The sequence below is a fragment of the Dipteris shenzhenensis genome, chromosome 20, assembly GCF_047967505.1.
Source record: "Dipteris shenzhenensis isolate YYH24624 ecotype China chromosome 20, Dip_SZ_1.0, whole genome shotgun sequence".
NCBI lineage: Eukaryota > Viridiplantae > Streptophyta > Polypodiopsida > Gleicheniales > Dipteridaceae > Dipteris > Dipteris shenzhenensis.
The window spans coordinates 25,099,127-25,126,774 of record NC_141615.1 but is presented as its reverse complement, the minus strand read 5'-3'; the positions used below and the strand labels follow the sequence as shown (position 1 = coordinate 25,126,774).

The 27,648-nt window shown below is 44.7% G+C and overlaps 1 protein-coding gene across 1 annotated transcript in view; it reads right to left on the bottom strand.

The window, feature by feature from the left end:
* PFT1 (phytochrome and flowering time regulatory protein (PFT1)) overlaps positions 1-25,644 on the bottom strand; it is a 135,327-nt gene extending 109,683 nt beyond the window's left edge. Inside the window, exons 1-2 of the mRNA XM_087391566.1 lie at positions 25,340-25,644; positions 24,766-24,796 (exon numbers count right to left, since the gene is read on the bottom strand). Coding sequence (XP_087247692.1) covers positions 24,766-24,796; positions 25,340-25,446 — 138 coding nt within the window. The 5' untranslated portion in view covers positions 25,447-25,644. The remainder of the gene's footprint in view (positions 1-24,765; positions 24,797-25,339) is intronic.
* Positions 25,645-27,648: the final 2,004 nt, after the last annotated feature.

The following is a 27,648-nucleotide window of genomic DNA, read 5'->3' as shown; positions in this document are numbered from 1 at the left end:
TTGATGTGCTCCCGTATGGTTGCTGATTTTGCAGGGTTCGACACTCGCATTTGGACTTCTAGGGAGACTCGGTTCATCGAGGAGACCGTGCTTTAGAGGGACGCCTGATGCTCCGAAATCCCCTTTGCTGGCATGATGTGCTTGACGTGGTTGATTACCTCAGGAGTACAATTTAGAAAATTGAAGAGCCAACACTAGTATTTACCCGACCCCACAATTGGGCCAATATCGTTGCCTCATTCAGCTCAAGAATGCCAAGGTGTTTTGCATTCGGATATGACCTGATTATTCCAACAAGGATAAAATCAACCAAATCATATGATTGCGGGATTGATTTCATCATAACTTTCCATACTCCGTAGTTGTTGCTATCCAACTGACGGTCTACAGGAAATGTGGGAAGAACGGGATCTTTCCTTGCTTCCCAGCCATCTCCGTCAGAGTTGCCATCTCAAGGGGCGGGAAAGCTTACTCTTATGAAAGGAAGGGTGGGTACAATTGAAGAGAAGCTAGCTAGGGTGGGGTGGGAAAAAGAGAAGGGAGAGTGGATGGGACAGAAGAAAGAGAGAAGGAGCTGCTACAGCATGGCCTCCTTCAACAATTTTTTTACTCCCTCGGTGTCCACACCTGCAATACACCTTACGTAACCTTTTTTCCGGACTGTCCATGCTTTCAGTTCTCCTTTTGCCCCTCCAGAAATCAGCAGCAACTTTTGTCTGCCCCAGACACTCTCTTGGATCAGACTTTACATGAACTCAACCCGACCTCGTCAGGTCGGTTGACCCGACCCTGGTCAGGGTAGGGTTGTAAACCGGCGTCCCAGACTGGCCTCAAACTGGCCTCAAATCAGGCCTAAACCAGGCCTACTCTCCCAGAAGATGAGCCTGGCAATGTGTAGGCTATCTCATGGGCTATCCATCGATGCCACTTATAACTTGGTATGAGGTTTTGTTATGTTGGCTCTCCCTTGAGCCTCTACACTTCAGTTTTGCAACAATCTATTACAGCATCTCGCTTTTCTCCATTGTGCTTCCATTTTTTAGCTTCCATTGCTTCCAACACCCAACAGTGGTATCAGAGCAGGTCGGGAATCCATTCCCTCAGCCATTGATAGCTTTCCCAAGCTGTTTGGTAGCCTCTGGAGCTCTCATTCCTGCTGGTCCTGCTGGTCTTCACACTCCCACGAGTGTTTGAGGCCTTTCCAAGCACTTCTGTCATGAAAAACCTCATTTTGTCGCGAGAAGACCGCACTTTGGAGCAACTATCGTGAAGGGAATGTGTGGGGGAAGAGAGGAGAGGAAGTAAGCAAGAGAGTGAGAGTGAGAGAGACACACTAGTGCGGGTGTGAAGTAATGAGTGAGCCACACCACAAACTCACTTAAGTTTTATTAGGATTAGGTTTACCCTATGACTGTCTTAAGACAGTCATAGGTGTCCTAACTTTTAATTCTTTAATTAAGGGTAGGCATTGTGCCTTTACCCCAACAACCTCCCACCTAAAGGCCAATGTGCCAAAAGGGGATAAAAGAATAAAAATTACAGCAATATACAGTTACTGTATACTAGACCATAAAGTAAGAATGGTCTCATCCTAATCCCATGATGTGGCGGCAATGTGCAAACCGCTCTGTAGGCAAGCTCTTAGTGAGCAAATCTGCAGGATTATCATCAGTATGTACTTTCACAAGCTCAAGACGCTTGTCTTCCAGTACCTCCCTGATGAAATGATATTTCACTTCTATGTGCTTGGTCTTCTGATGAAAGACCGGATTCTTTGCCAACATGATAGCACTCTGACTATCACAATGCAGAACTGGCATGTCACCTGTAATGCCCAAATCTCCCACCAGCCGAGTAAGCCATATTGCTTCCTTGCAGGCCTCAGTGGCTGCAACATATTCAGCTTCTGTGGTTGACAGAGCAACGCATTTCTGCAACCGAGACACCCATGATATAGCACCTCCTGCAAATGTGAAAATATAACCGGTAGTAGATTTCCGGTTATCTGCATTCCCTGCATAGTCTGAATCTGTAAAACCATGCACCAATGCATCCTTCCTACCATAGCATATGCACAAGTCTTTGGTACCTTTGAGATACCTCAAGACACCTTTCACTGCTTCCCAATGCCGCTTGCCTGGATTTGCCATATACCTGCTGATGACTCCCACCGCAAAAGCAATATCCGGACGAGTGGCAACCATGGCATACATCAAAGATCCAACTGCAGATGCATACGGAACCTTGGCCATTTCAGCCTTATCATCATCTGATCTGGGGCTGTCCTTACTGCTGAGTTTTAAATGTGGAGGCAACAGGGTACTAATGGACTTCCCCCCCTCCATTTTAAACCTCTGCAATACTTTGTCAATATACTCTTTCTGTGACAGAAACAAAAGTTGCTTGGACCTGTCACGAGTAATACGCATGCCAAGAATATGATTTGCATCACCCAAGTCTTTCATTGCAAAAGACTTATGCAGTTGTTTCTTCAAAGCACTAATCTCTTGCTGAGATTTACTGGCAATAAGCATGTCATCCACATATAGAATGAGTAGCATCAAACTGCCATCCTTTGCCCGTTTGGTGTATAAGCAATGATCGGTCTCACACCGATGATACCCTTGGGACTGCATGAATGCATCAAACTTCTTGTACCATTCTCTTGGCGCCTGCTTGAGTCCATACAAGCTCCTTTTGAGCTTACACACAAGCTGCTCTTTCCCTTTAACAGCATATCCCTCTGGCTGACTCATATAGATCTCATCATGGAGATCTCCGTGAAGAAAAGCTGTCTTCACATCCATCTGACATAAATCCATGTCAGCATGAGCAACAAGAGCCAACACTGCTCTCAAAGTAGTCATCTTGACTACAGGGGAAAAGATCTCATCAAAGTCAATGCCCTTCTCCTGCTTAAATCCCTTGGCAACCAATCTGGCCTTATACCTCGGTAAAGCATTTGAATCCACTTTGACTTTGTAAACCCACTTGCATGGCAAAACTTTTCTGCCTGCAGGTAACTGCACCAAGTCCCATGTATCATTCTGAAGTAGAGAGTCCATTTCTGACTGCATGGCTTTTTCCCACTTCTTTTTCTCTGTCCTTCCCATAGCTTCCTTGAAGCTGGAAGGCTCACCACAATCTGTCAGCATGATAAAATCAGCCACATTATTGGCTCCTGGAACAAACCTGGCAGGAGGCCGTTGTGCACGGGTGCTCCTCCTAACAAACTGTTCCGGATTAGGCTGCTGTCCAGCCTGTTCTTCATGCATATCAGGTGGCTGTACCACCGTATCTGGCTGTTCTACAGCCCCATCTGTTGGCACATCCAGTGGTGCATTATTGGCAAAATTATCTGGCTGATTTTCAGCCTGTATACCCTCTTGAACAGGGTGATCTGCAGCAGGCTGCTGCTGCATATAAATGGGCATTCTTTGCTGTCCAACATCATCATAAATAACCCTCCTGTATTCCACAGGTTGCACGGGTTCCTTGTGTACACTATCTTCTTTAAAGATGACATCATTGCTGCGTATAATCTTCCGTTTAACGGGATCCCATAACCTGTACCCCATTTCACCTTCGTCACCATATCCCATAAAGATGCATCTGATAGACTTTGGATCCAGTTTGGTGCGTAGATCTTTGCGTACATGAGCAAAGCACTCGCAGCCAAATACCCGTAAGTGCTTATATGAAGGTGGCTTGCCAGACCACACTTCCTCTGGCACTTTCAACTCCAAAGCCTTGTTTGGCGACCTGTTAATAATGTGAACTGCTGTTTGCACGGCTTCTGCCCAAAAGCCATGGGGTAATGCAGCATAAGACAACATACATCGAACCTTCTCCTGAATAGTTCGATTCATCCGCTCACTTGCACCATTTTGAGATGCATTATGAGGGGCTGTGAGTTCCTGTTTGATGCCCTTAGCTTGGCAAAACTGCACAAAAGCATGTGACACATACTCACCCCCATTATCGGATCTGAGGCATTTCAGCCTACGACCTGTCCAATTTTCAACCTGAGCGACAAACCTCTTGAAAGCATTTAGGGCATCTCCCTTATGCTTCAAGAAATAGACCCACACCTTACGTGAGGCATCATCAATGAAAGTAATAAAATATTTTGGCACCCCCTAGTGATAACTGTGGCATCTCACACAAATCAGTGTGCACTAGATCAAGTGGTGCTCTATTCTGGGGAGTTCTCCTCTTATGAGGAGTCACAGAATGCTTGCCAAAAATACAATGATCACAAGTAGGCAAATCTGAAAAAGAGAGAGACGGCAGATAACCCAAACGTGACAGTTCTTGCATTCCTTTAACAGACATGTGTCCCAACCGGCTATGCCACAATGAAACCTTTGGCAGCTCGGTTATGGCAACAACATGATTACCCACACTGGAAACATAAAGAGGGTACAAGGTATCACTCTTAAAACCCTCAGCCACTACTGTCTGGCCATCAGTAATCACCCATTTGGAATCCCCAAATGTGGTGTGGTAACCACTGTCATCTAATAAGCCAGTGCTAATCAGATTTTTCTTGATTTGCGGCACATGGCGAACACCATCAAGCAGAAATGACTGTCCATCAGGAAATACTATCTGTATACTGCCAATCCCTGCAATCTGACATGCATAGTTGTTCCCAAGATGAACAACTCCATGAGTACCTGTGTAGGAAGTAAACCACTCCCTGTGAGGTGTAACATGAAAAGAGGCACCTGAATCCAAGAGCCAGGTGTGCATGTCATGGCCATCAATAACCAAAGCATGTGCTATTACAGCAGAAGAGCATAAAACATCATGTATGTCACTGTCACTGTCCTCTACTGCAACATTCACTGCATCCAATTCAACTATCTTGGCCTTGCCTTTGCCTTTGCTTGCATTTCCTGCATCCTGTGATTCAGCCTTCTTGGCTTTCTGATCCCGTATGAACTTGAAGCACTTCGACTTCACATGTCCCTTCTTGCCACAATAAAAACATTCAATGTCCTTTTTGCCGCGGGACTGACTGCGGGATTTGGACTTACTAGCAGATCTCCCCTTCTGCTGAGTCCTGCCTCTATCCTGTACCTGCAAAGCATTTGAAGACTTGCTGCCCGCATTATTCTTCCTGCTCATCTCCTCCATAAGGAGAGAGCTCTCTACATCAGCATACATAAGAGTGACATTTGAATTAGACAGGGTGGTCTTGAAAGTGTCCCAACTCTCAGGGAGGGTACACAACAAGAAAGTGGCCTTGAACTCCTCATCAAGATTCAACCCCTGTGCAATCAGCTGTGTAAAGATGGCATTGAACTCACTCAAGTGTGAGGTCATAGCTGTACCTTCCTTCATGCGAAGATCGACCAGCTTCTTCAGCCAATAAACCTTACTGGCTGAGCTCTTTTGGGCATACAATTCCTCTAGTCTTTGCCATAGACCATAAGAGGTCTTTTCAGCCTGTACATTGAACACAAGAGTGTCTGAAATAGTGAGCATAATAGCTGCCCTCGCAGACAAATCAAGCTCTTCCCAATCATCAGCTGCCATGTCAGATGGCTTGACACCCTTTACCCTTATGGGCTTAGCAATCTTCTTTAACAGAAGTACATTTAAGCACTGTTCTGCCCATAATGCATAGTTGTGTGCTCCTTCCAGTTTCTTTATGTTCAGAATTGAAGAATCACTTCCCCCTGATGCCATATCAGATGAGGAAAGTACCCGACTCCCTGGAAGTAAAAAAGACTGAATAAAAGTTCTGATTTCTCAGAAAAAACCTGCTCTATTCAAGAGCCAGAAGCACTCTCAAAGGTGCTGTTTTTACTGTCAGTAAAATCTGCAGCAAAACAGTAAATGCCCCTGCAAATACTGTACCTTCTGACAAACTGTTCTGAGCTCAAAAAAGGCATAAAAAACAGTAATTTCAGACTGCTGCTGCTGCTCAACAAGAGCTTAACAGTGCATAATTATCTGACAAAACCACCAACACTGCTGTAAACACTGCTGTACTGACTGTACTGATCACTTCTCCCACCTCAGATGAGGTATGTCACTGACTCAAATTGCAGAAACCACTCGACAAACACCCCAAAAACAGTAAATGACCCTTCAGCCTGTCACAAAACCTGCAACAGTAAAGGCACAATGCCTACCCTTAATTAAAGAATTAAAAGTTAGGACACCTATGACTGTCTTAAGACAGTCATAGGGTAAACCTAATCCTAATAAAACTTAAGTGAGTTTGTGGTGTGGCTCACTCATTACTTCACACCCGCACTAGTGTGTCTCTCTCACTCTCACTCTCTTGCTTACTTCCTCTCCTCTCTTCCCCCACAGGGAAGTGTGTTTCGGTGCATTTTCCAGCCTGCTACAGCAAAAACGACCACGTGTGTGCATTCACAGCAACTGTACGAAACCTCATTTTGTCGCGAGAAGACCGCACTTTGGAGCAACTATCGTGAAGGGAAATGTGTTTCGGTGCATTTTCCAGCCTGCTACAGCAAAAACGACCACGTGTGTGCATTCACAGCAACTGTACGAAATCCATACAACAGTAAGGAACCTGTACGGCCATCCGTACACACTGTACGGACAGCAAATGCCTGCATTTATTGCATTCCATAAACTGTACAAACCAGATTTGTCCACACATGTGGTTGTACGGATCTCCTGCAGCCTGTACGGACCTGTTTCGCAGCTGTACGGACCTGCTGACAGACATTTAATGCAGTACGGACCTGCAGCATTCACATTTAGGGCTGTACGGACTGCCGCGGGGTGCATGCCAGCATTTTGAAGCTGTTTCAAGGTGCGAATCAGCATTTCGGAGCTGCCTCAAGCTGCATGCCGGCGTTTGGAGCCATTTGGAGCTGCTGAATTGATCCGGAGACTTCTCTTTGAGCCCTTCCCTCCTCATTTGGCATCCCTTTGCCTCGGGCTGCAAGTGTCTCTCCATTGGATCTCTTTCTCTCCATTTCTACATGCTCTCCTCCTCGTGGGAGCACTTCTTTTGCTGTAATTCTCATTTCCAATCCTCATTTGCTCACTTTCAGAGCCTATCACTGCTGTACATCATTGGGTAAGCCGTTGTTGCATTGGCTTTTTCCAATTTCTGCTTCATTTGCATTTTGGAAAGGCCTCGTGTTGCCTTTGGGGATTTTTCTTGCAACAGGTACACCTTGGGACAACAAAGTCTTTTGCAGGCATAAGCTTTGAAGCTTGGGCAGATTTTTGGCACTTGATTCTGAGAAGTTTCCTTTCTCTCATTTGCTTTGCCAGTTGGTGCATTTGCCTTGTATTTCAGCACCGTGTCTGGTGGCAAAGATGATTTGTTTGGGCTATTGGGGCCGATGACAAGCTTGATGGCACCAATTACCCCATGTGGTCATAGATGATGGGACAGGTTTTGATTGCCAAGAATCTATGGCATATTGTTTCAAGTTCTGAGGCCAGGCCTACACGCACTGTTACTGGTGCTACACCTACACGCTCTGCTTCTTCAGGTGATGGGTGTTCAAGTGATGGCTCTAATGCTATAGCTAGGACTCCTGCACCTCCTGCTCCAAGTGTTTTGCCTCCTTCACAGCTTCACAGGAGCAAATTCAGTGGAATGGTCGTGATGCCAAAGCACATGCCTTGATTGCTCTTTTAGTGAAACGGGTTATTATCCCTCATATTCGGTCTTGCAAGACAGCTAAGCAAGCATGGGATCAGCTTGCATCTTTGTATCAGGTGCGGAATGAGGCAAGGGTTGCCTATCTCTGTAGGCAGTTGAAAAATTTAAAGCTTGATGAGGGTGGTAACATGGATGCCTATCTCACTAATGTGAAGGATTTGAAAGAGCAGTTGGCCAACATTGATGTGATTATGCCTGATTCTCAGCTGGTATCTAATACCCTTGATGGGTTGCCTAATTCATATCAAGGCTTTGCTACTACATTGAGGTTGGTTGCAAGGGGTGATGCCAATCATTTCTCATTTGACCAGCTTGTTGCCAGCTTGTTGCTCTTCTTTTTCAGAAGGAGCAAAGTCGTGTGAATTGCAATGCTACTATGGCTAGTGATCAAGCATTTGCTGCCCATCACAAACAAAAAGGTAAAGGCAAGGTTTCAACTAGAAAGCCCTCTCATTCCCATGCTGATCATTCACATATGGTGCCTCTTCTTCAGGGGATAACAAAAAGAAGAAGAGATGTAATTCTTCTAGTACAAAAGATCGACATGAATCCGCTAATTTCGCACAAGACCACCATTGGGCTTTCTTGGTTACATGTCAGTATAATCCTGATGTTGATGATGCTTGTATGGCAGTTTCCGGTGTTCGTGATGCCTGGTTCTTTGATAGTGGTGCTAGCAAGCACATCACTTCCTGCAGGAAGTTATTCAGCTCATTGGAGCTTACATCTAAGAAGGGCAATGTCACATGTGCCAATAATGCATCATATACCGTGAAAGGTATTGGGTAAGTTGCTCTTACTTCTGTCTCTGGTGGTATTGTCACTCTAGAGCATGTGCTTTATGTTCCAAGCATTCGTAAGAACCTCATTTCTATTTTAGCCATTGCTACATGTGGCTTTCATGTTATTTTTGATGGTGTGAGGTGTGCAGTCTATGATGTTACACATGCCTTTACCCTCGTTTTAACTGGCACATTGTCTAGCGGTCTTTATAGACTTGATGCTTATGACAGATGTTCAGATGATGATGCTGCACTTGCCGATGCACATGCCTTTGCTATTAATTCTACCATGGCAGTGTCATCCTGCTTCAACATGTATCCACTTGCTTGGTACTATTTCTTTTTGTTTTTCAATAGTATGCTTATTAAGAAATGAAATGTTTTCCTTCTGTTCAGTTACGGACAATGGGGACTAGGTCTAGCATTTGAGGGTGGACCCCCTTGCTTGGGGTTATGGGCATTAGTGACCCACAAGAGTGATGGCCTCTCTTTGAGAGGAACATCTAGGAACCACACCCCACCTGAGTACCCAAACATGGGACCAATCAAATGCACAGATTGCATATCGACCTAGGAACCATTCAAGAGAATGTTCCCTGAGCTTTGGGTGTGGGCCTGGCAGCATGCCAAGAGTAATGGAGATACAAGATAAGACGACAAACAAATGAGCTCAGTATGGCTCAGTTATGACTTTAGAGTGCGTCAATAGATAGTCTAAGCTGTTAGGAACCCGTGGGTGCGATCAGAATTAAATTCTGACAACTTTGAAATTTTAGGGTTTTTGGGAGTGACGTGGCAGCTGACACGTGGCAGACTGCCACATGGAATCTGAGCTGGCAGGTCAGTCCACCTGTCCCACACATGTGGCAGGGCATGCAGGCCAAGTGTTTGGCCCCAAATCTGGTAGATTTGGGGCAGGTTGTGGGCTGTCCTCTTTGGGACTGCAGCCCACCAAAAATCTGGGACAAGTGTCCACCTTCCACTCTAGGCCTAAGGGGGGGGCTGAGCATATAAAAGAAGGCCTCTCCCCTTCATTCCACACATGAAAATTTCGTCACTTTTCTTCTCCCTCCTTTTGGATGATGCAGCAGAACCTCTCCAGCTCCTTGGGTGCAGCCAGCTTCTCCTCAGGCCATTCTCTCACCTCAGCAGCACTTTCTCTCTCTACAACAGCACATTCTCTCTCTACAGTTCCAGCCCCTCCTCTCCAGAAATCTGCCCCCTCTCAGCTCTTCTGGAACAGCAGCAGCAGCATCCTCTCTCCTTCACCTAGCCTGGAGCGGCCACAGCCCCTTTTTCTCTCCTGCTGCAGTCTTTCTCTCTCTACTGCAGAATTTCTCTCTCTACTGTTCCAGCCCATTTCCCTTGCAGAAATCTGCTTTTCTGTGCACCTCTGGAACAGCAGCAGCTCCTCTCTTACATCTCCTCCCTTGGGATCAGCATTGGCACTCTCTCTACAGCTATCACTCCATAAAAGCTTTCTCTCTCTAGCCTACAGGCTGTTTTTCTAAGCTGTTCTCATTCCAGCCCCATTTCCACACTCTCCTCACCCAAGGTAGCTTCAGAGGCATCAAGGACTTCATCTACAAAAGGGCCAAGTCACGAAGGGAGCCTGTATTGTCAAGTTTATCTCATTTACAGCACTATTTCATGTTGTTTCTACTATCTTTCTAGAAACTAGTGTTTGTCTCTAATGTTGGATGTAAGTGGTGATTGTTGCAGGCTTCTTCCTTGTGGATTGGGCAAGCCAAGAGCTGAAACCTGAGCTTGGAGTCCTCCTTTTTGTTGTCTACCTTGTACATATGCTCTTGAGTCTTGTATCTAGGTCCAAGGTTTTCACTGAGTTCATCAGTTTGGAAGGTGCATTGCACCTTGGTCTTGTATCTCCATTTTCAAGAATAAAGTGAGCCTGGATAAGGGGGGGGGCCCGTCTTGGTCCCTCAATCATATTGCATTCTCCAATGATGTCACTTTGTGTTTAAGCTGTATAAGTCTTAATTCCAGCTTAATTACAAACTCTTAAGTTCAAGTATATGTGTTTGGCAACTCGCAATCATCTCATTCAAATGCCTCTGCAAAATCCGTTGTTTGAATTGATAGAAAGCACCGAGTAGTTTACAGGCAGATACTCATTTGTGGCATGAGAGGTTTGGACACCTCAATTTTGAAGCCCTGGTGAAGTTATATAAGGAAGATATGGTTGTGGATCTTCCCAAAATGCATATGCCTACCAAACATGTTTGTGAACCATGCTTACTTGGTAAGATGCACCGTGCTACATTTCCCAAGGATGTGAGAGTTGGTGCTTCACGCAAGCTTTATCTGGTTCATAGTGATGTTTGTGGACCCATGAGGGTTGCAGCTCTTGGGAGATTATACTATTTTGTTACTTTTATTGATGATTTCACTGGGTACACTTGGATTTTCGCATTGAAATCCAAATCTGATGTTTCTTCATGCTTCAACACTTTATTGCCTTGGCTGAGAATGAGAGTGGGCTGCACATTGCTCACATTAATACAGACAGGGGGGGTGAATACATGTCGAAGGAATTTGCTGTTTTTTGGCTTCCCGTGGCATCCATCATCGATGCACGGTGCCTTATACTCCTCAACAGAATCCCGTGGCTGAGCGAAAGAATAGATCAGTGATGGAAATGGCCAGATGCATGTTGAAAGGAAAACATTTGCCTAATAAGTTGTGGTTGGATGCGGTAATGTGTGCAAATTACATCTTGAATAGATGTCCTACAAAGGCATTGCAAACTATCACACATTATGAGGCTTGGACGGGTCGTAAGCCTCGCATTTCCCACATGAGGACTTTTGGATGCTTAGCTTATGCTCATGTGCCTTCACAGAGACGCACTAAGTTGGATGATAAAGCTGTTAAATGCCTTTTTCTTGGGTATAGTTCAGAGAGCAGGGGCTATAAGCTATATCAGCCCCGCACAGGAAAGTGTTTTGTCAGTCGGGATGTTGTGTTTGATGAATCTTCCACTATGCCTTTACTGGACTGTCAAAAACAGCCCGTTGTTGATGCCCCAGACATATTTGACAGCTTAATGCCTTTGTTTCCATCCGATGCTCGGGATGATGTTCCATCTGAGGTTGTACCTCCTCCCTCTGTGGGCCATTTGCAGCCACATGTGCAGCCAGAAATTCAGCCTGATATGCCTATCATTGATCAGGATCATTTGCACAGGGCTCTTGACCAAGAAAGAGCAGAAATTCAGGAGCCTAAAAAGGTACCCCGTTGGCTCCTTGACACATTAAAAGACAGCAAACAAGACACTCCTCTGCCAGCCCGTACGAGAGCAGCTGTCCGGAAAGAGCATGCTAGTTTTGTTGCTTATGCTTTGGTTGCTACCGCATGCAATGAAGAGCCCTTATGTCATCAAGATGCCTTTCAAAATGATTGTTGGATGAAGGCCATGCAAGCTGAATTGGATTCTATCCATCAGAATGACACTTGGGAGTTGTGTGATCTACCTCATGGCAAGAATGCCATTGGAACTAAGTGGGTTTACAAGATCAAACGGAAAGCTGATGGATCAGTGGACCGTTACAAAGCCCGTCTTGTTGCTAAGGGCTATGCTCAGCAGCATGGCATTGACTTTGAGAGGACTTTTGCTCCCACTTCCAGAATCACTACCATTCGCATTGTTATTGCCTTTGCTGCCCACTTTCATTGGCAGATACATCAGCTTGATATTAAGACAGCTTTCCTTCATGGGCATTTGCAGGAAGAGGTCTATGTTTCCCAACCTCCTGGCTTTGAGGTTGAAGGTTCTGAAAGCAAGGTATGTCGTGACACATCCCCGCACTCCTGAAACCCCTGATCTGCAAGCAAACCACACACAACGTCAGATCTGAGCAGGCTGCTCACCACCCAACCGTGACATCTACGAGATGTGATCCCGAATCAGAAGATGTCCCCTCCGAGCCACGAGCTAAGCTACTGGCACGAACTCCCAATCAGATCCAAACCAGCCTGGTGTCCCATACCACCAGGTGGCGCTGTGAAGCCCTGGATCTGCCACTGGGCCTTGGGCTACGCTAAGATGCAGGCGCGCGTCCGCGACTCAATCCAGGATCAGACCTGGCACCTGGGAACGAAACTTGCTCCCAACTGCACACTGAGAAGACTCGGGCCCCGGCGCCAAAAATAGCGAACACCTATAAATAGTTCGTACCCTTGCCACTCAACCCGAGAATCAAGCCTGCCTAGCTCTAAGCCTCCCCAGGCTAACCTGAGCTAGTTCTGTGTACCTAGTACACGTCAAATACCAATCCGTGCACATGACATACTCCCCCTCCTCTAAGAACTCACTCCTGAGTTCGCTAAGAAATCTGGAAATGTTCTTTGGAGGTTTTGTAATGTCTCTCATGTTGCATCCTCCTCAACACGATCCTTCCACTTAATCTTGTATTCCGTGATAGTACGATTACGAATCTGTCTTTCACGAAATTCAAGAATACACTCAGGTTCGTGAGGAATAAAAGTCAAATCTGTAACTTCTATAATCTCATGAGGAGAAACAAGTTGATCATCTGCACCCAAGACTTCTTTCAGTCTACTTACATGAAAGACTGGATGTACTTTAACATCAGGAGGCAATTCTAGTCGATATGCAACTGGTCCAATTCTTTTAATGACCTTGAAAGGACCACAGTATCTGGGGGATAATTTCAGAACCAAACCAGTGCTTAGGCTCTTGGATTCCTTAGGAATTCGCAAATATACCATCGTTCCTTCAGAGAAGTCTCTGGGTGAACGATGTCTATTAGCATAAAATCTGTCCCGATCTTGGGCACTTCTAATAGACTCCTTAGCAAACTGCAACATTTCCTGCATATCGAGCAAGAAGTTCTTAGCATCATCATTTTGAATCCCTTTTAATCCAACCATAACTGGTGACTTAGGTTGAAACCCGTACATAAGCATAAAAGGACTGTAACCAGTACTAGAATGCTTTGCACTGTTGTAAGCAAATTCAATCATAGGTAGATAATCTTCCCATGAAGACTGTCTCTTAGATACATATGCCCGAAGCATGTCTTCAACCAACTGGTTGACCTTCTCTCTACTGCCATCAGATTGTGCATGATCCGAGGAACTCATACTTAGAGTAGTTTCCAACTTCTCAAATACAAGTGTCCAAAAGTTACTTGTAAACTTTGAGTCCCTGTCACTGACTATGTCAGATGGCAAACCATACAGCTTGAACAAGTGGTCCACAAACTCGTGAGCCAGCTGAACAGCTGGAATAGTTGTTCTAGTAGGTAAGAATCTAGCCATTTTTGTCAAACGGTCGACTATGACCCAATTGGAGTCATGACCCTTGCGCATTCGAGGCAAACCAGTAATAAAATCCATGGAAATACTTTTCCATTTATTACCTGGAATCTGTAATGGCTGTAATAAGCCCGCGCTTCTAAGGCGTTCTGCCTTAGTAACCTGACAAACCCGGCAACCTACTACATAGTTCTCAATAAATGCACGCATCTTAGGCCAATAAAAGGTATGCTTCACAAGAGACAGAGTCCTATGTATACCTGGATGTCCCGCACTAGGAGCATCATGACACTCCCAGAGAATCTTGGATTTAAGGTCCAGAACATCAGGCACACAAATCTTTTCATTTCGGAACAGCAAGCCGTTCCTAATCATCCACTGACCTCCCGCCGCTTGTACCGTAGGTGGCACAATCCCTGAGTCCTGGTCAACCATGGAGCTCCCATCCTGGACTCTCTGCCAATAAGAACTGAAATGACTATCAGTTGCGTATAGCCCTCTCAAGGATTGAAATAGGTCTGAGGATATTTCCGTAAATGACAAAGCATTTACAAACTTAACTCGACTTAAGGCATCCGCCACACTATTCAACGAACCCTTACGATAACGTATTTCGAAATCAAAATCTTGCATTAATTCTACCCATCTAGCTTTCCTTCCCCTCAATTCTGATCCATCACACACATACTTAATTGACTGATGATCAGTCAATACAAGGAACTTTGAACCATACAAGTAGTGTCTCCAAACCTTAAGAGCATACACTACAGCATAAAGTTCCTTCTCGAGTGTGGGCCAACGATATTGAGTGTCGTCTAGCTTCTTACTCTCGAAAGCTACAGGTCTGCCCTCTTGGAATAGAGCTGCCCCAATCGCATAATCACTCGCATCGGCCTCTAAAACATAAGGCCGGGTAGGATCGGGTAATGCAAGAACGGGTGCTTCCTTAATAGAGAACTTCAAGGTTTCAAAAGCCTTGTTCATTGCATCATTCCAAGGGATCGGCTGAGTAGACCTGCGTCCACGACCTTTCAATATGTTTGTCAAGGGTGCCGTGATATGTGAATAATCACGCACAGATTTCCGAAGAAATACCGTAAATCCTAGGAAAGAACGAAGTTGTTTCACAGTCTGAGGGATAGGCCATTCTAAAACCTTCTGGATACGATCCAGATCAATGCTAATACCTTCAGAAGAAATCTTGTGTCCTAAGTAAATTATCTCCTTCATAAAGAAGTCACATTTACTCATCTTGGCATAAAGCTTATGCTGTCTTAGAACAACTAAGACAACCCGGAGATGTCCTATGTGATCCTCAAGTCTTTTACTATATACCAAGATGTCATCTAAGAACACTACAACAAATTTGCCTAGAAAATCCCTGAACAAATCGTTCATCATCTGCTGAAAAGTAGCAGGAGCATTGGTCAAACCAAAAGGTAATACAAGGAACTTGTAATGACCATACCTAGTCCGGAATGCGGTCCTATCTATGTGTTTAGCATAGATACGGATTTGATGATAACCCGTACGCAAATCAATCTTAGTGAAATACTTCGCTCCGGCCAAACGGTCTATCAAATCATCGGAACGAGGTAAAGGATAGTAGTTCTTAATTGTGACTTTATTTAATCGTTTATAATCTATACACATTCTCCAGGAAGAATCTTTCTTCTTTCTTAAGAGGACAGGTGCACCCCAAGGTGATTTACTTGGGCAGATATAGCCCATATTCAGGTAATCCTGAAGCTGGGTAGCTAACTCATCCTCCTCTACCTGACTCATCCTATAAGGTGGTACACTGATAGGTTGAGCCCCTGGGACTAAGTCTATGCGATGATCTACTGCCCGTTCTGGAGGTAAACCTTCCGGCAGTTGAGCTGGGAATACGTCCTTAAAATTATCTAACAACATTCTCAATTCACGGTGTTCAAACACACTTAATTCATTCTTGTTAATTACCGAAACAATAAAGGAAGAAAGTGGAATCAAAACACACTGATAGACATCATAATGAGAATTGTTTAATATATTCCGAAGCTGCATCGCAGATACAATAGGCCCCTGAGAAGAGGGAATTTTATCACACTGAATACAAAATTGGGTGTCCTTATCTACAAAAGAAAGCGTATGCTCCGTCCATCCGATCTAAATATTGTGGGTTTTAAACCACTCTATCCCGATCAACAAGTCTACATGCTCCAGATGCATAACATAACATGTAAGAGCTCCCGTGTAGGCCTGAATCCGGATAGGAAGCGCTTCAACCTTGCGATCCCAAAACTGCTTCCCAGCTGGAAGCTGCACCTCATAGGTGTGGTCGCTAGGTACTGTGGACAGCCCCATCTTCTGCACAAATTTATAATTAACAAAATTGTGAGAGCTGCCCGGATCAAAGAGAATGTGAACCTGTTGGTCCATAACTTCTCCATAAACTCGGAAAAGATCATGGGAACCAAACAACCAAGCATTGAAAGTACAATTACAAGAGAGTGGGCAGGTAATACCTGTCATCGCGACTTGGTTCGCTCCCTTGGCTGCGGTACGTGGACCCACCTGGAGCTTCGGTCCAAGCACCAACTTTTGGTTCTTACGCTTGGGACACTCATTCTTTGTGTGGCCCCGCTCCTCGCAATAGAAGCATCGTCCTTCCTTCTTGAGCCTCAGAGTGCGAAGGAAACAGGCTTTACCATTCTTTGCTGGAGTCAAGTTTTTCTTGGAGGCATTGTCCGTAGACTTCGTCTCCCCAATACCAGTCGTATGCTGAAAGAACTTGCGTTTGTTCTTTCCACTCATGTCGGTAACTGTGGTTGCTTTGGTACCGGCCATGGTATCATCGTATATGCGTGCATAAGTCATGGCCTCCTGCAACGTTGTGCATTTGTTGTTCTTTATCTGCAACTTGTAGGAGTCTGGCAAACCATCCACGAAGAAACCTAACAAGGTCACTGGATCCATCTTAGTGGCCCTGGTTTGCAGATCCCGAAATCTTTGAAGATAAACTTCAAAGGTCAAGTTTAATTTTGACATATCGAGGGCTTTGAGCTTGCCAACAATATCGTAATCATCCTCCTTCTTCAGGAACTCCTTCCTGAAGATCCCCTCAAAATCTGTCCATGTATCAGGCTTAGGCTGGAGTTCCTTCCACCATAGCAAGGCTTTACCTGACATGAACCCTGCTGCAAGCTGGATCTTTTTCTCATCTGAATATGGGTGGAATTGGAAGTGTACCTGCCACTTGTGTAACCAAGTGTCAACTACCTCCTTTGTTCTCGACTTTTGGTCGCCCAGAAAAGGATCTGGAGTTATATTCGGGCCTAGCACTGAAGCCATGGCATCCACATGCGTGAGTGCCTGCACAGTGCTAGCCAGAAGGGTGAGAGTTGCTTGAATCCCCTGGAGTTGCTGTGTCAACCCCGATTGATTTGCATTGACCTGCTCAAATTTTCCATCTAGAGCAGTCGTAAATTCACTGAAGGCCTTTTTGGTTATCAGGTCATCATAGAGACCCTGATCCTCCTCTCCCACAGGAGTATAATCCAAATCCTGCTCTCCCATGGTGAACTCGGGATTTGCAGCATCAGACATGACTGAAATCTGATTTGAATACGAACTGAGAGAAATAACTGACTGAAACGAAGCACAGAGGAGAATGGAGCAGAAGAAAACCGTCCCAAAAGATGCCGACGGAAAGAGATGCTGGAACCTGGCGAATCTGAAGCCCACGAATCCCGAGACCTCTCTGAACCCGCCACCGGAAGCACGTGCGAAATCCTGCAGCAACCGTGCTGCTGATGTGGCTGTACGGTCTACTAACGCAAGCCGTACAGATGCTGACGTGGACTGTACGGCTGACGTACAGTCTGCGGGTTACCGTCTCGGAGCAGGGGGTGCTGACGCGGGGTTCGCTGCTGCAGGAACCGCACAGACGGCGCTGGCTGACGCAACAGTGTACGGCTGATGGCGTAGGCTGGCGCAAGTTGTACCGTACAGATCCGTACGGTGCTGATGCAAAGCCGTACGATGGCTGACGTAGGCTGGCACTGGCAGTGTACGGCTGCTGCAGGCTGTACGGTGCAGAAGTAGAGCTGGCGCAGGCAAGTACGGCTGACGCAGGCTGGCGCAGGCTGGCTCGCAATTCGAGGAGCTGCTTCGAAGCTCTAGGCTAGGCTTGTGGGTAGGCTGGTACCCTGCCCCCATCTATATAGGGAGCAGGGCAGCCTTATTTGGAAGCTCTGCTTCCAAAAAAGGCCAAGCTCCCCTAGCTTTGGAGGGGGTGCTTTTTCGAAAAAAGCACCCTCTGCGCAGGCTGCACGCAGCCCTCTGCGCAGGCTGTACACAGCCTGTTCGCTGCCCTACGAGCCTCTCTTTGCACCCGCCTGTTACCGTACTGCCCTAGGCGTCACTTCTACACCTCCCTTGCAGCTTTTTTCGCCTCTCTCTCCTACCTTTCTGCTCTCTCTCCACTTCCTACAGCCTTCTCTCACAGGCCCTTTCAGGGATCTCGAATTCTCTCCCTCCTTTTCTTCTTCCTTTTCCCTGATATCTCTCCACCCCTCCTATCCCAGGTACCCAGCAAAAAACGCAGCAACAGATTTCGAAATTTAGGGCATACCTGGAGGAAAAACTCGTCAAAAGTTCTCGCATCAGAAGTTCCTACCTCAGGAGCTGGCTCTGATACCAACTGACACATCCCCGCACTCCTGAAACCCCTGATCTGCAAGCAAACCACACACAACGTCAGATCTGAGCAAGCTGCTCACCACCCAACCGTGACATCTACGGGATGTGATCCCGAATCAGAAGATGTCCCCTCCGAGCCACGAGCTGAGCTACTGGCACGAACTCCCAATCAGATCCAAACCAGCCTGGTGTCCCATACCACCAGGTGGCGCTGTGAAGCCCTGGATCTGCCACTGGGCCTTGGGCTACGCTAAGATGCAGGCGCGCGTCCGTGACTCAATCCAGGATCAGACCTGGCACCTGGGAACGAAACTTGCTCCCAACTGCACACTGAGAAGACTCGGGCCCCGGCGCCAAAAATAGCGAAGACCTATAAATAGTTCGTACCCTTGCCACTCAACCCGAGAATCAAGCCTGCCTAGCTCTAAGCCTCCCCAGGCTAACCTGAGCTAGTTCTGTGTACCTAGTACACGTCAGATACCAATCCGTGCACATGACATGTCGCTTGAAAAAGGCCCTCTATGGATTAAAGCAGGCACCTCGGGCTTGGTATTCGAGAAATCATTCTCATTTGCTCACACTTGGCTTTCAGAACAGCCCTATAGATGCTACCCTGTACATCCGCAAGCGTGGGACAGATTTGCTGATTTTAGTCCTTTATGTGGATGACATGCTTGTGACTGGGACACATGCTCAGCAAATTGCAGGATTTTAAAATTGATTTGCAGCAAACATTTGCTATGTCTGATCTTGGTCTTTTGCACTACTATCTGGGCATTCGGTGAGGGGGGGCATTTTGATGTCACAATCCAAGTACATTGGACAGCTTTTGCAGCGTTTTCAGTTCGAGGATTGCAAGCCAGTATCCACACCATTAGAGACTGGTTTTCACTTCTCTTCTGAGGATGGCAATGGTACATGTAATGTCACTCTCTATCAGCAGGCAGTTGGTTGTTTGATTTACCTATGCCATACGAGACTTGATCTACAGTATGCTGTCTCACAGTTGAGCAGATATATGCACAACCCCTCTATGCACCATTGGCATGCCGTGAAGCGTGTTTTCAGATATCTTAAAGGCACTCAGCATTTAGGCCTTCTTTACGGGGCTGATACTTCACTTGTCATGCATGGGTTCACTAATAGTGATTGGGCTGGTTGTTCTGACACTCGTGTGCCACATAGTGGCAACTGTTTTATGCTTGGTACTTCAGGTGTTTCTTGGCTCAACAAGAAGCAAAGTACAGTTGCTACTTCTAGCTGTGAAGCTGAGTACAGAGCGGCTTTTATAGCTACAATGGAGTGTGTTTGGCTTCGGAAGCTAATTGTAGATCTTTGTGCATGTCAAATTGCTCCTACCGTCATCTTCACTGATAGTCACATTGCTTTGGCTGTTGCACGGAATCCGGTTTTCCATGCTCGCACAAAGCACATTGAGGTTCACTCTCACTATGTCAGAGCGATTATCAGCAGGTGATACTGAGTTGTCTTATGTTCCCACTGAAGACAACTTGGCAGATCTTTTTATGAAGGCTCTATCTCGACCTAAGTTTGAGGCTTTTCGGCAAGCTTTAAACTTAATACCTTTTGTAACTTGATCTGTTGTACTCTGTACAATCATAGGTTGCTATATCCCTACAGGACGAACATGTGCAACCATGACACTAGATATTTAGGTATCCTGAGCCATGTCCAAGATATGTCAACCCATACCATGGAGAGGGGTTTGTAGGCTATCTCATGGGCTATCCATAGATGCCACTTATACCTTGGTATGAGCCTTGTAGGCAGTTATAGTCAGCTAGGACTATTGGTACAGTTAGTTTATGTACCATCTAGGTCAGTTAGGACACTTACTCCAGTTAGGGCAATTAGCCCTAGGGTTTTGTTATGTTGGCTCTCCCTTGAGCCTCTACACTTCAGTTTTGCAGCAATCTATTACAGCATCTTGTTTTTCTCCATTGTGCTTCCATTTTTGAGCTTCCATTGCTTCCAACACCCAACACAATGTGCCCTGGCCAAACCCAGGCACACCCACATAGAAGACCTCATTCCCTAGCATATAGACAGGAGATGACTAACTCTAACAAGAAGCAGGCTGCAAATGACCGATCCCTTCCTATTGTCAATGCCCTTGCGGATATTTGATAGTTTAATAGAAATAGGAATTTTTACGTATATACATAAATAGATGGCTGTTAATGGGTCATGCATGCCTGGAGCTTTTCAAACAAAAGCTGAAAGAAAATTTGTGAATACGATCAATGACCTATCGTCAATTCCCATAAGCTTCTAATTACGTGTACAAGACAGTTGCTGATGAGGAGGAGGAAGCACTGAAAGTGCTTGTGAATTACTGGAATGCTATTCATGGGAATAATATTTACCCATAACTGAATTTGCTTATAATGGTGCAAAGCATTCAAGTACAGGTTTTAGTCCTTCTATGCATATGTATAGCTTTCAACCTAAGTCACCAATAATGGTCGGATTCAAGGGAATCAAGAACGGTACTACAATATCATTTTTGCAAGATATGCAAGAAATGTTGCAATTTGCCAAGGAGTCTATTAGAAGTGCCCAAGATCGTGACAGATTTTACTCTGATAGACTTCGTTCCCCGAGAGAGTTTTCTGAAGGAAGGATGGCATTTTTACGAGTTTCCAAGGAATCCAAGAGTCGAAATAATGTTAAGAAGCTATCCAACAAATGCTATGTTCCATTTTGGAGTAGAAGCAGAATTGGACAGGTTGCATATGAATTAGAATTGCCTCCTAATATAAGAGTTCATCTAATTTTCATGTTAGTAGACTAAAGGAATTATTGGGTGCTAACAATCAGTTGGTAACTCCTCAAGAACTATAGAGGTTGAAGATTTAAGCTTTGTACCGCATGAGCATGAAAGTATTCTTGGACTTCATGAACATCAAGTCAAAAATAGAACAATAATAGAATACAAGTTTAAGTGGAAGGATTGTGTTAAGGAGGATTCTACATGGGAGACATTGACTAGCCTTCAAAGAGAGCTTCTGAACTTTCTTATGAACTCCGGATTGAGTTCTTAGAGGAGCGGGCATATATCTGACGTGTGCTTTAGGCGCACAAGACTAGCTCATGAAGCCTGGGAGGCTTGGGACTATGCAACCGATTCTCGGGTTGAGTTGCAAGAGCACAGATGGATTAGGATTTGAATTAGGATTTATATGAGTGATGGTTTATTAGAGTTACTTCTAGACTCACAAATTTGGAAGGAAAAGAGATTATGCCAAGTCATACAGCTTGGAGCATCTTGTCCCAATTGTGAGATTTCAAGCCGTATAATTGCTCTACACCTCTTTTCTTTCTCTTTGTGAAGGCCCCCTTCAAACACCTCATGCATCCAATGGGAGTACAAATTGTAGTGATAGCCCACTTCAAACACCTCATGCATCCAATGGGAGTACCAATTGTAGTGATAGCCTGCTTCACCACCACCATCTCCTTCTTTGATATTGTCTTAGTGCATGAGGTAAAAAGACATGCCCATTCGGTCTCTTTTGTGGCCAAGCTTCATGCATCCTCCCTATGGTGTGTAGGTCCTCCCTTATGCTCAAGGAATCTTGTGTTCCAATCAAATGATCCCAAATGGTAGATGCCACATTCTTGAAGATATGCATGGAATCAAGCACGTGATTGATCTTGAGGTGGGACCAATATGGTAGCCGCGATAAAAGATGGAGTATCTAAACAAAATATGGTGTTAGCATGCAATATCTATTTCCATTCAATATAGCACACAATAGTTACAAACCCTTACCGACTCATTCCATGTGGAGTAGGAGTGGTGGAAAGGTCCCAAAGTTGCTTCCAATCTCTTGTAGTAAGGGACTATGGAGAGACTTCATTCCAAGGGGTGACATATCTAGGATGATCAGGTGGGAGAAATCGATGGTGATTCTTGTAGATGACCTTTCAAGTCCTATAGATGTTGTTGCTCTAAGTTGAAATTCTTACATCAACATTATTATTTAGAAGTATTATAGACAAACTCTAAAATCAAAAGATACTCTTCCCGATTTGTTTGCTATATGCACGTGGCATATGCCTCAAAGTTTGTTGACTCTTTCTTAAAGTGACTATCAAACTTGCTGTCCTAGTCAGTAACAATTCCGGATGGTTTCCCCATATAACTTGAAAACCCCCTCGACAAACTATCTTTCCATATTGAAGTGTTCATATTTTCCCTAGCTGGAATAAAATGAAGAGCTACCTTTCTAAGTCTTCTCAATCCCTAGATGTCCCACACTAGGACTATCAATCCTATAAAAGTTCATGCCTCATGCGAACTCCACCTTGGTACAGTAAATAGCCATCTTCTATGGTATACTTTCCTCACTTTAGTCCTTGCTCAGCACCAACTATAGGTACTACTCGTTGGAAAGAATTAATATTTGACCAACTTCTCGTGTTTGTACATCAATGTCAATCATAGATGTTGAAACTCTAGGATGATTATCAATAATAGGCGTAACTCCATAAAGCCCCTTTCTTTAATTACTTTCCGAATCTTTAAGTAAACGTGTTCATGATCAAATTTACTCTACAAGGCCACAAGGAGCTAATTCTAAAAGTAATTAAAACTCCATTTTACAATCATAGGCATTTAGCTCAAAGCACGGCCACCACAAACTCCCTTTTAGGTATCTCCACTAAGTGACTAGCCCATATTGCATTAGCATAACTCCCACTACTCTATTTCTTGCATAGGATTCAAGAATAAAAGGTTCATTTTGATCAACTACTGTCAACATTAAAACTACAAAGCTATTAACTATTTGATAACTATTTAAGCCTCCTCTATTTAATAAAGATACTTCATTTTCCCTTAAACTAATCCATTGATAACTACTGCAGATTTTGCATAATCTTTGATAAGTGTCTAGTAAAAGCCCATTGACCAATAAAAATTTCCAACTCTTCTAGAGGAGTTGGACTAGGCCACTCTACATTATCTTTAATTTTCTCTGGATCTATACATATTGCTTCCTCAAAGAGCATATGACCCCGACATTTGCCTCCTTACAATAAAAGTCACACTTACACTTTTTGGCATACAACTTCTGTTGTTTGAGGATGCTCCAAATGCTCTTGCTTAAGATATCATCCAAAAGACTACTACAAATTTACCTAGATAAGGTTTAAGTGCACTCTTCATCAAATTGATGAGTGTAGTAGGAGCATTTGTCAATGTAGTTGATTTAAACTAATAAAGACCCTCTCAAGTTCTCAACCCAATTTAAGGAGCATTATAAGATATATCCTAGCCTATGATTTTAGTGAAGTACTTTGCTCCTTGCAACTGGTCAAAGAGTTCATCAATCGGTGGCTTTACTGAAACCTTATTTAGGTTCAAAATAGTCTATACAAAACTGCATGAATCACATTTATTTCCTCGTCTCAGTTCCAATACTCTAAATCTAAGCTACCTATGGAAATAGCCTATGACAAGTCACACATTATGAAGATTTTCCTTAGCAACATCCAAAACATAATGCAAACCATGGCAAGGATCAAAAGAAAACTATGCTTCAATTACATGTTTCTTTAAATAAGCAAAAATTGCACAAAAAAAGCCACGAGTACACGAAAGCTTGCAAGCATAGCAAGGGACACACTTGCCTTCAATGAAAAGGCACACCTACAAGGTACACAAGAGTCATAAGAAGGTAAACATATCTATATCTTATACAAGTAGCATTTCCAATGCCTCGTTACATGGGTCAACCCATCATGGAAACGCTTCTACTATCTAGATAAGTCACATGCAGTGTGAATATTCATGCATGGTATAATCAGTATTTGTCATTACACAAGAGTCATAAGAAGGTAAACATATCTATATCTTATGCAAGTAACATTTCAATGCCTTGTTACACATGGACACGCTTCTAATATCTAGATAGGTCACATGTGGTGTGAATATTCATGCATGACTCTTTAAAGGGTATAATCAATATCTATAACAAATTCTTCACAAAATCTTTAAAAAGTATTCATTCACAAATATTCACATCTCCTTCACCATTCTTCAATTGAAGAGCACCCTGAGAGATTTAGGACAAGGGACCATGGGGCACATTGGGGGGTATCAAGAGGAATTCCTGGGGGTACTTCAAGTGACTTTAGGGGTACAATGAGCGATCTAGGAAGGGCTGTCGTGCGGTACATTGGGAGGTACCATAAGGTACTTGGGGTGGTATGTTGAGGGATCTAGGACCGTAAATTCTATAAAGATGAAACCCAAATTGAATACTCAAATCAATGAATATCCTCGTATGTAAAAAAAAAAGTTACCTGGCTCATGTTGTCAAAGCCATTGAAAGATCTGCCACCATAAATAAAAATGTGTGAACGCAATATTAAATAGTTTTGACTCCCAAAAATATTTTATAAAGCATCATACTCAAGATAAATGAAGCAAAGCATTTAGATTGCTTTACTTTTGATTGACCAGCAAATTGCAAACTTCGAAGCAGCGGACTGATCCCTTGTATCTAGCTAACCCTGCTCGCTTCTCTCAGAGTTGCTGAGCAAAAATTCTTGAATGCCATCTGGCAAACCCTCTTCCACCCCCGCCCCCTTTCCCCCGAAGACCCTTTATAAATTCAGAGAGAATTGTAATCATCTAAAACGAGTTCTGAGCCACTTTTGATAGCTTAAGATCAATTATCGATTAAGCCGTCAGAAAAGTGCTATAAGAAAATCCTAGAAAAAACACAAACTGTAACCTTGAAGTGCAAAACTGGTTACTTGGTCCACTGTACACAAGAAGTGCTGAGCAAAATGTGCCTTGAAGGCAAGGCCTCCCTCAATTCTCCCAACGCCCAAAAGAAAAGCAACCAAGGCATAGTAAAAAAATAAACCAAACCTGATAATTTTGTCGAGGTACTCAGAGCGAAGCAAGTTCCAAGATTGACCGAGTGCGGCAGTGCCCTCCACTACGAGTATCAACTGGCGCTGGTGAGAAGTGGCCATAGATGGATTGATTCAGAAGAGCCCAACGCATGATCTGAAGGATATTCACGTGTTCATTGACGCTGATGGGCAGTGAGCACTTGTTCTTTATTGTTGATGTATGCACGAAAGCGCTTTAAGAAGAAAGAGGCTCTGACTTTTAAGTAGAGGAAGACAATTCCTTTATAGGGGTCGGTGGTGGGTGTGTGTATGTGTGTCGCTTGGCATTCCTCCCAAGACGCCGCGGCCGGCTTGCCTGCCCGTCAGCCAAAAGCGCTCGGGCATTTAGCCACACGCAGCTTGGGCAGTTGCCCAAGGGGTTGGGCGGGGGGTTTCTTCTTCAAAACATTAACTTCACGTTGAGTTGGGTGGGGCGGTTCTTCTTCAAAACTTTAAATGCACCTTGAGTTGGTGGGGCTTGAACCCACAACCTTTCACCACATGCCCCAGATTCACTAAGGGTCTTTACACACTTGCCCGCCGCCCACGGGCATGCCCAAGGCTCATGGACGGGCAAGATTGCTCGCCCACGGTGGAGATTCAATAAATGCATGGGCGGCGGCCATAGTGTGTAAACTCCCTAAGCACCCCTGCCAGGAGCCATATTATTCAGGCTTGGGCAAGTAGGGATTTGGGGTCAGGAGGGATACACACCATTGAGGTCTACTCAAACCTCGTTGAGCGCATGGACAACCACAAATTTCAGCACCCGAGCACAAGCTTTACACACCGCCAAGGCATTGTACTCTCCTCGTATTCAACGCTTCATCATGGTGTCGAAGGTAGAAAGAATGCCATTGGCTGGAGCTTGAGTGCCCAAACTTGGGTAGCCAAGTTGGCAGGACATGGAGTCCCAAGATGGCGATTCTCGAAATATGAGGTTCGGGGTGTGTAACACAAATTTCGTTTTATGGAGTTTGGTTGGTCCAGCTCAGCAACAAGCAGCCTTCGATGTGTAAAGGACCTCAATACCACATCCAAGAACTAGGATCTCTCCCAACTCTTCTTAGGGTGGTTACATACTGCCCAACACCCGCCGTCCATGCCAGAGAAGGTGTGGCAAGATCGCTTACACACCAAGTAGACTCAAGAGAAGTTGCACTCACAAAAAAATACATTTTTCTATTAGCAGCTCGGCCCAGTGTCACAATCGCCATGGAATGGGTGGGGGTGGGTGAGGGGCGTTGGGCACCCCCTTAAATGCACCCGCAACCCCACTACAGGGCACAACCCTGCTACTGCAAGTCACACAAAACTGCTATCGGCTAGTGTGGAGGCCTCTTTTTTGTAGTGGGCACTAAAGATGGGCATAAAGTCCATGATGCCTTTGGTGCACCACCACACAAACACAATTGTGGTGATGAAAATTTTAGGATCTAAGGAGAATCTTAGGTAGGTCACACATTGGCAGCTAAACTACTGCACCACCAGCTAGTGTGGAGAGAGCACTAAGGGTAGGCAATAGATCCTACCATGCCTTTGGCGCATCACCACACAAACACAAATTGTTTGTTGTCAAGCTTCAACCAAAATCACGGAAGTCCATGGTTGTTACACACACTTCCATGTATAGGAAGGCCTTATTTGCCACTACCCCCTACCCCTTGTGTTGGACCGTGGTGAGTTGGAACATGCACAACCTTTATGTCAATAGCCTCAGCAGCAAGCTGATTCTTTGCAAAAAGTTGGAGGGCTATGGTGGGATGATTGGTAGATATCCTCTTCTTTCAGGAGCACATGTTCTTAGTTGCCATGGATAGTGGGTCGTGGCACCATCTCGTCCAAAGGAGACAACCTAAGGTTTGTTCCCTACTAGTGGGTAGAAGCAGGGTGTTTGTATTTCAATAGCCCAATGGCCTCGGGGGTGTTTTATCAAGGAGACCTTATAGGATGCAAGTGGTTGGATGAGCTTGTGGATGGGAGACTCTAAGATCGAGATCTTGCATATTTATGCCTATGCTTGTTGGTAGCAGCATACCTCTTTTAGAAGGTGGCTTACAACAAGCCTTTCAAATGTCATCTCTTGGATGGTTGGAGGAGATAGCAACAACCTAGAATTTGAGGAGGACAATATGAGTGGATATGAGCCTTTCGAATGTCAACTCTTGGATCGTTGGAGGAGATATCAACAATCTAGAGTTTGAGGAGGACAATATGAGTGGAGCCTCCTTCTTGGTGATGCCTTCTATCCAGCATTATACTTGGGAGCAGTTCGTCTTCACA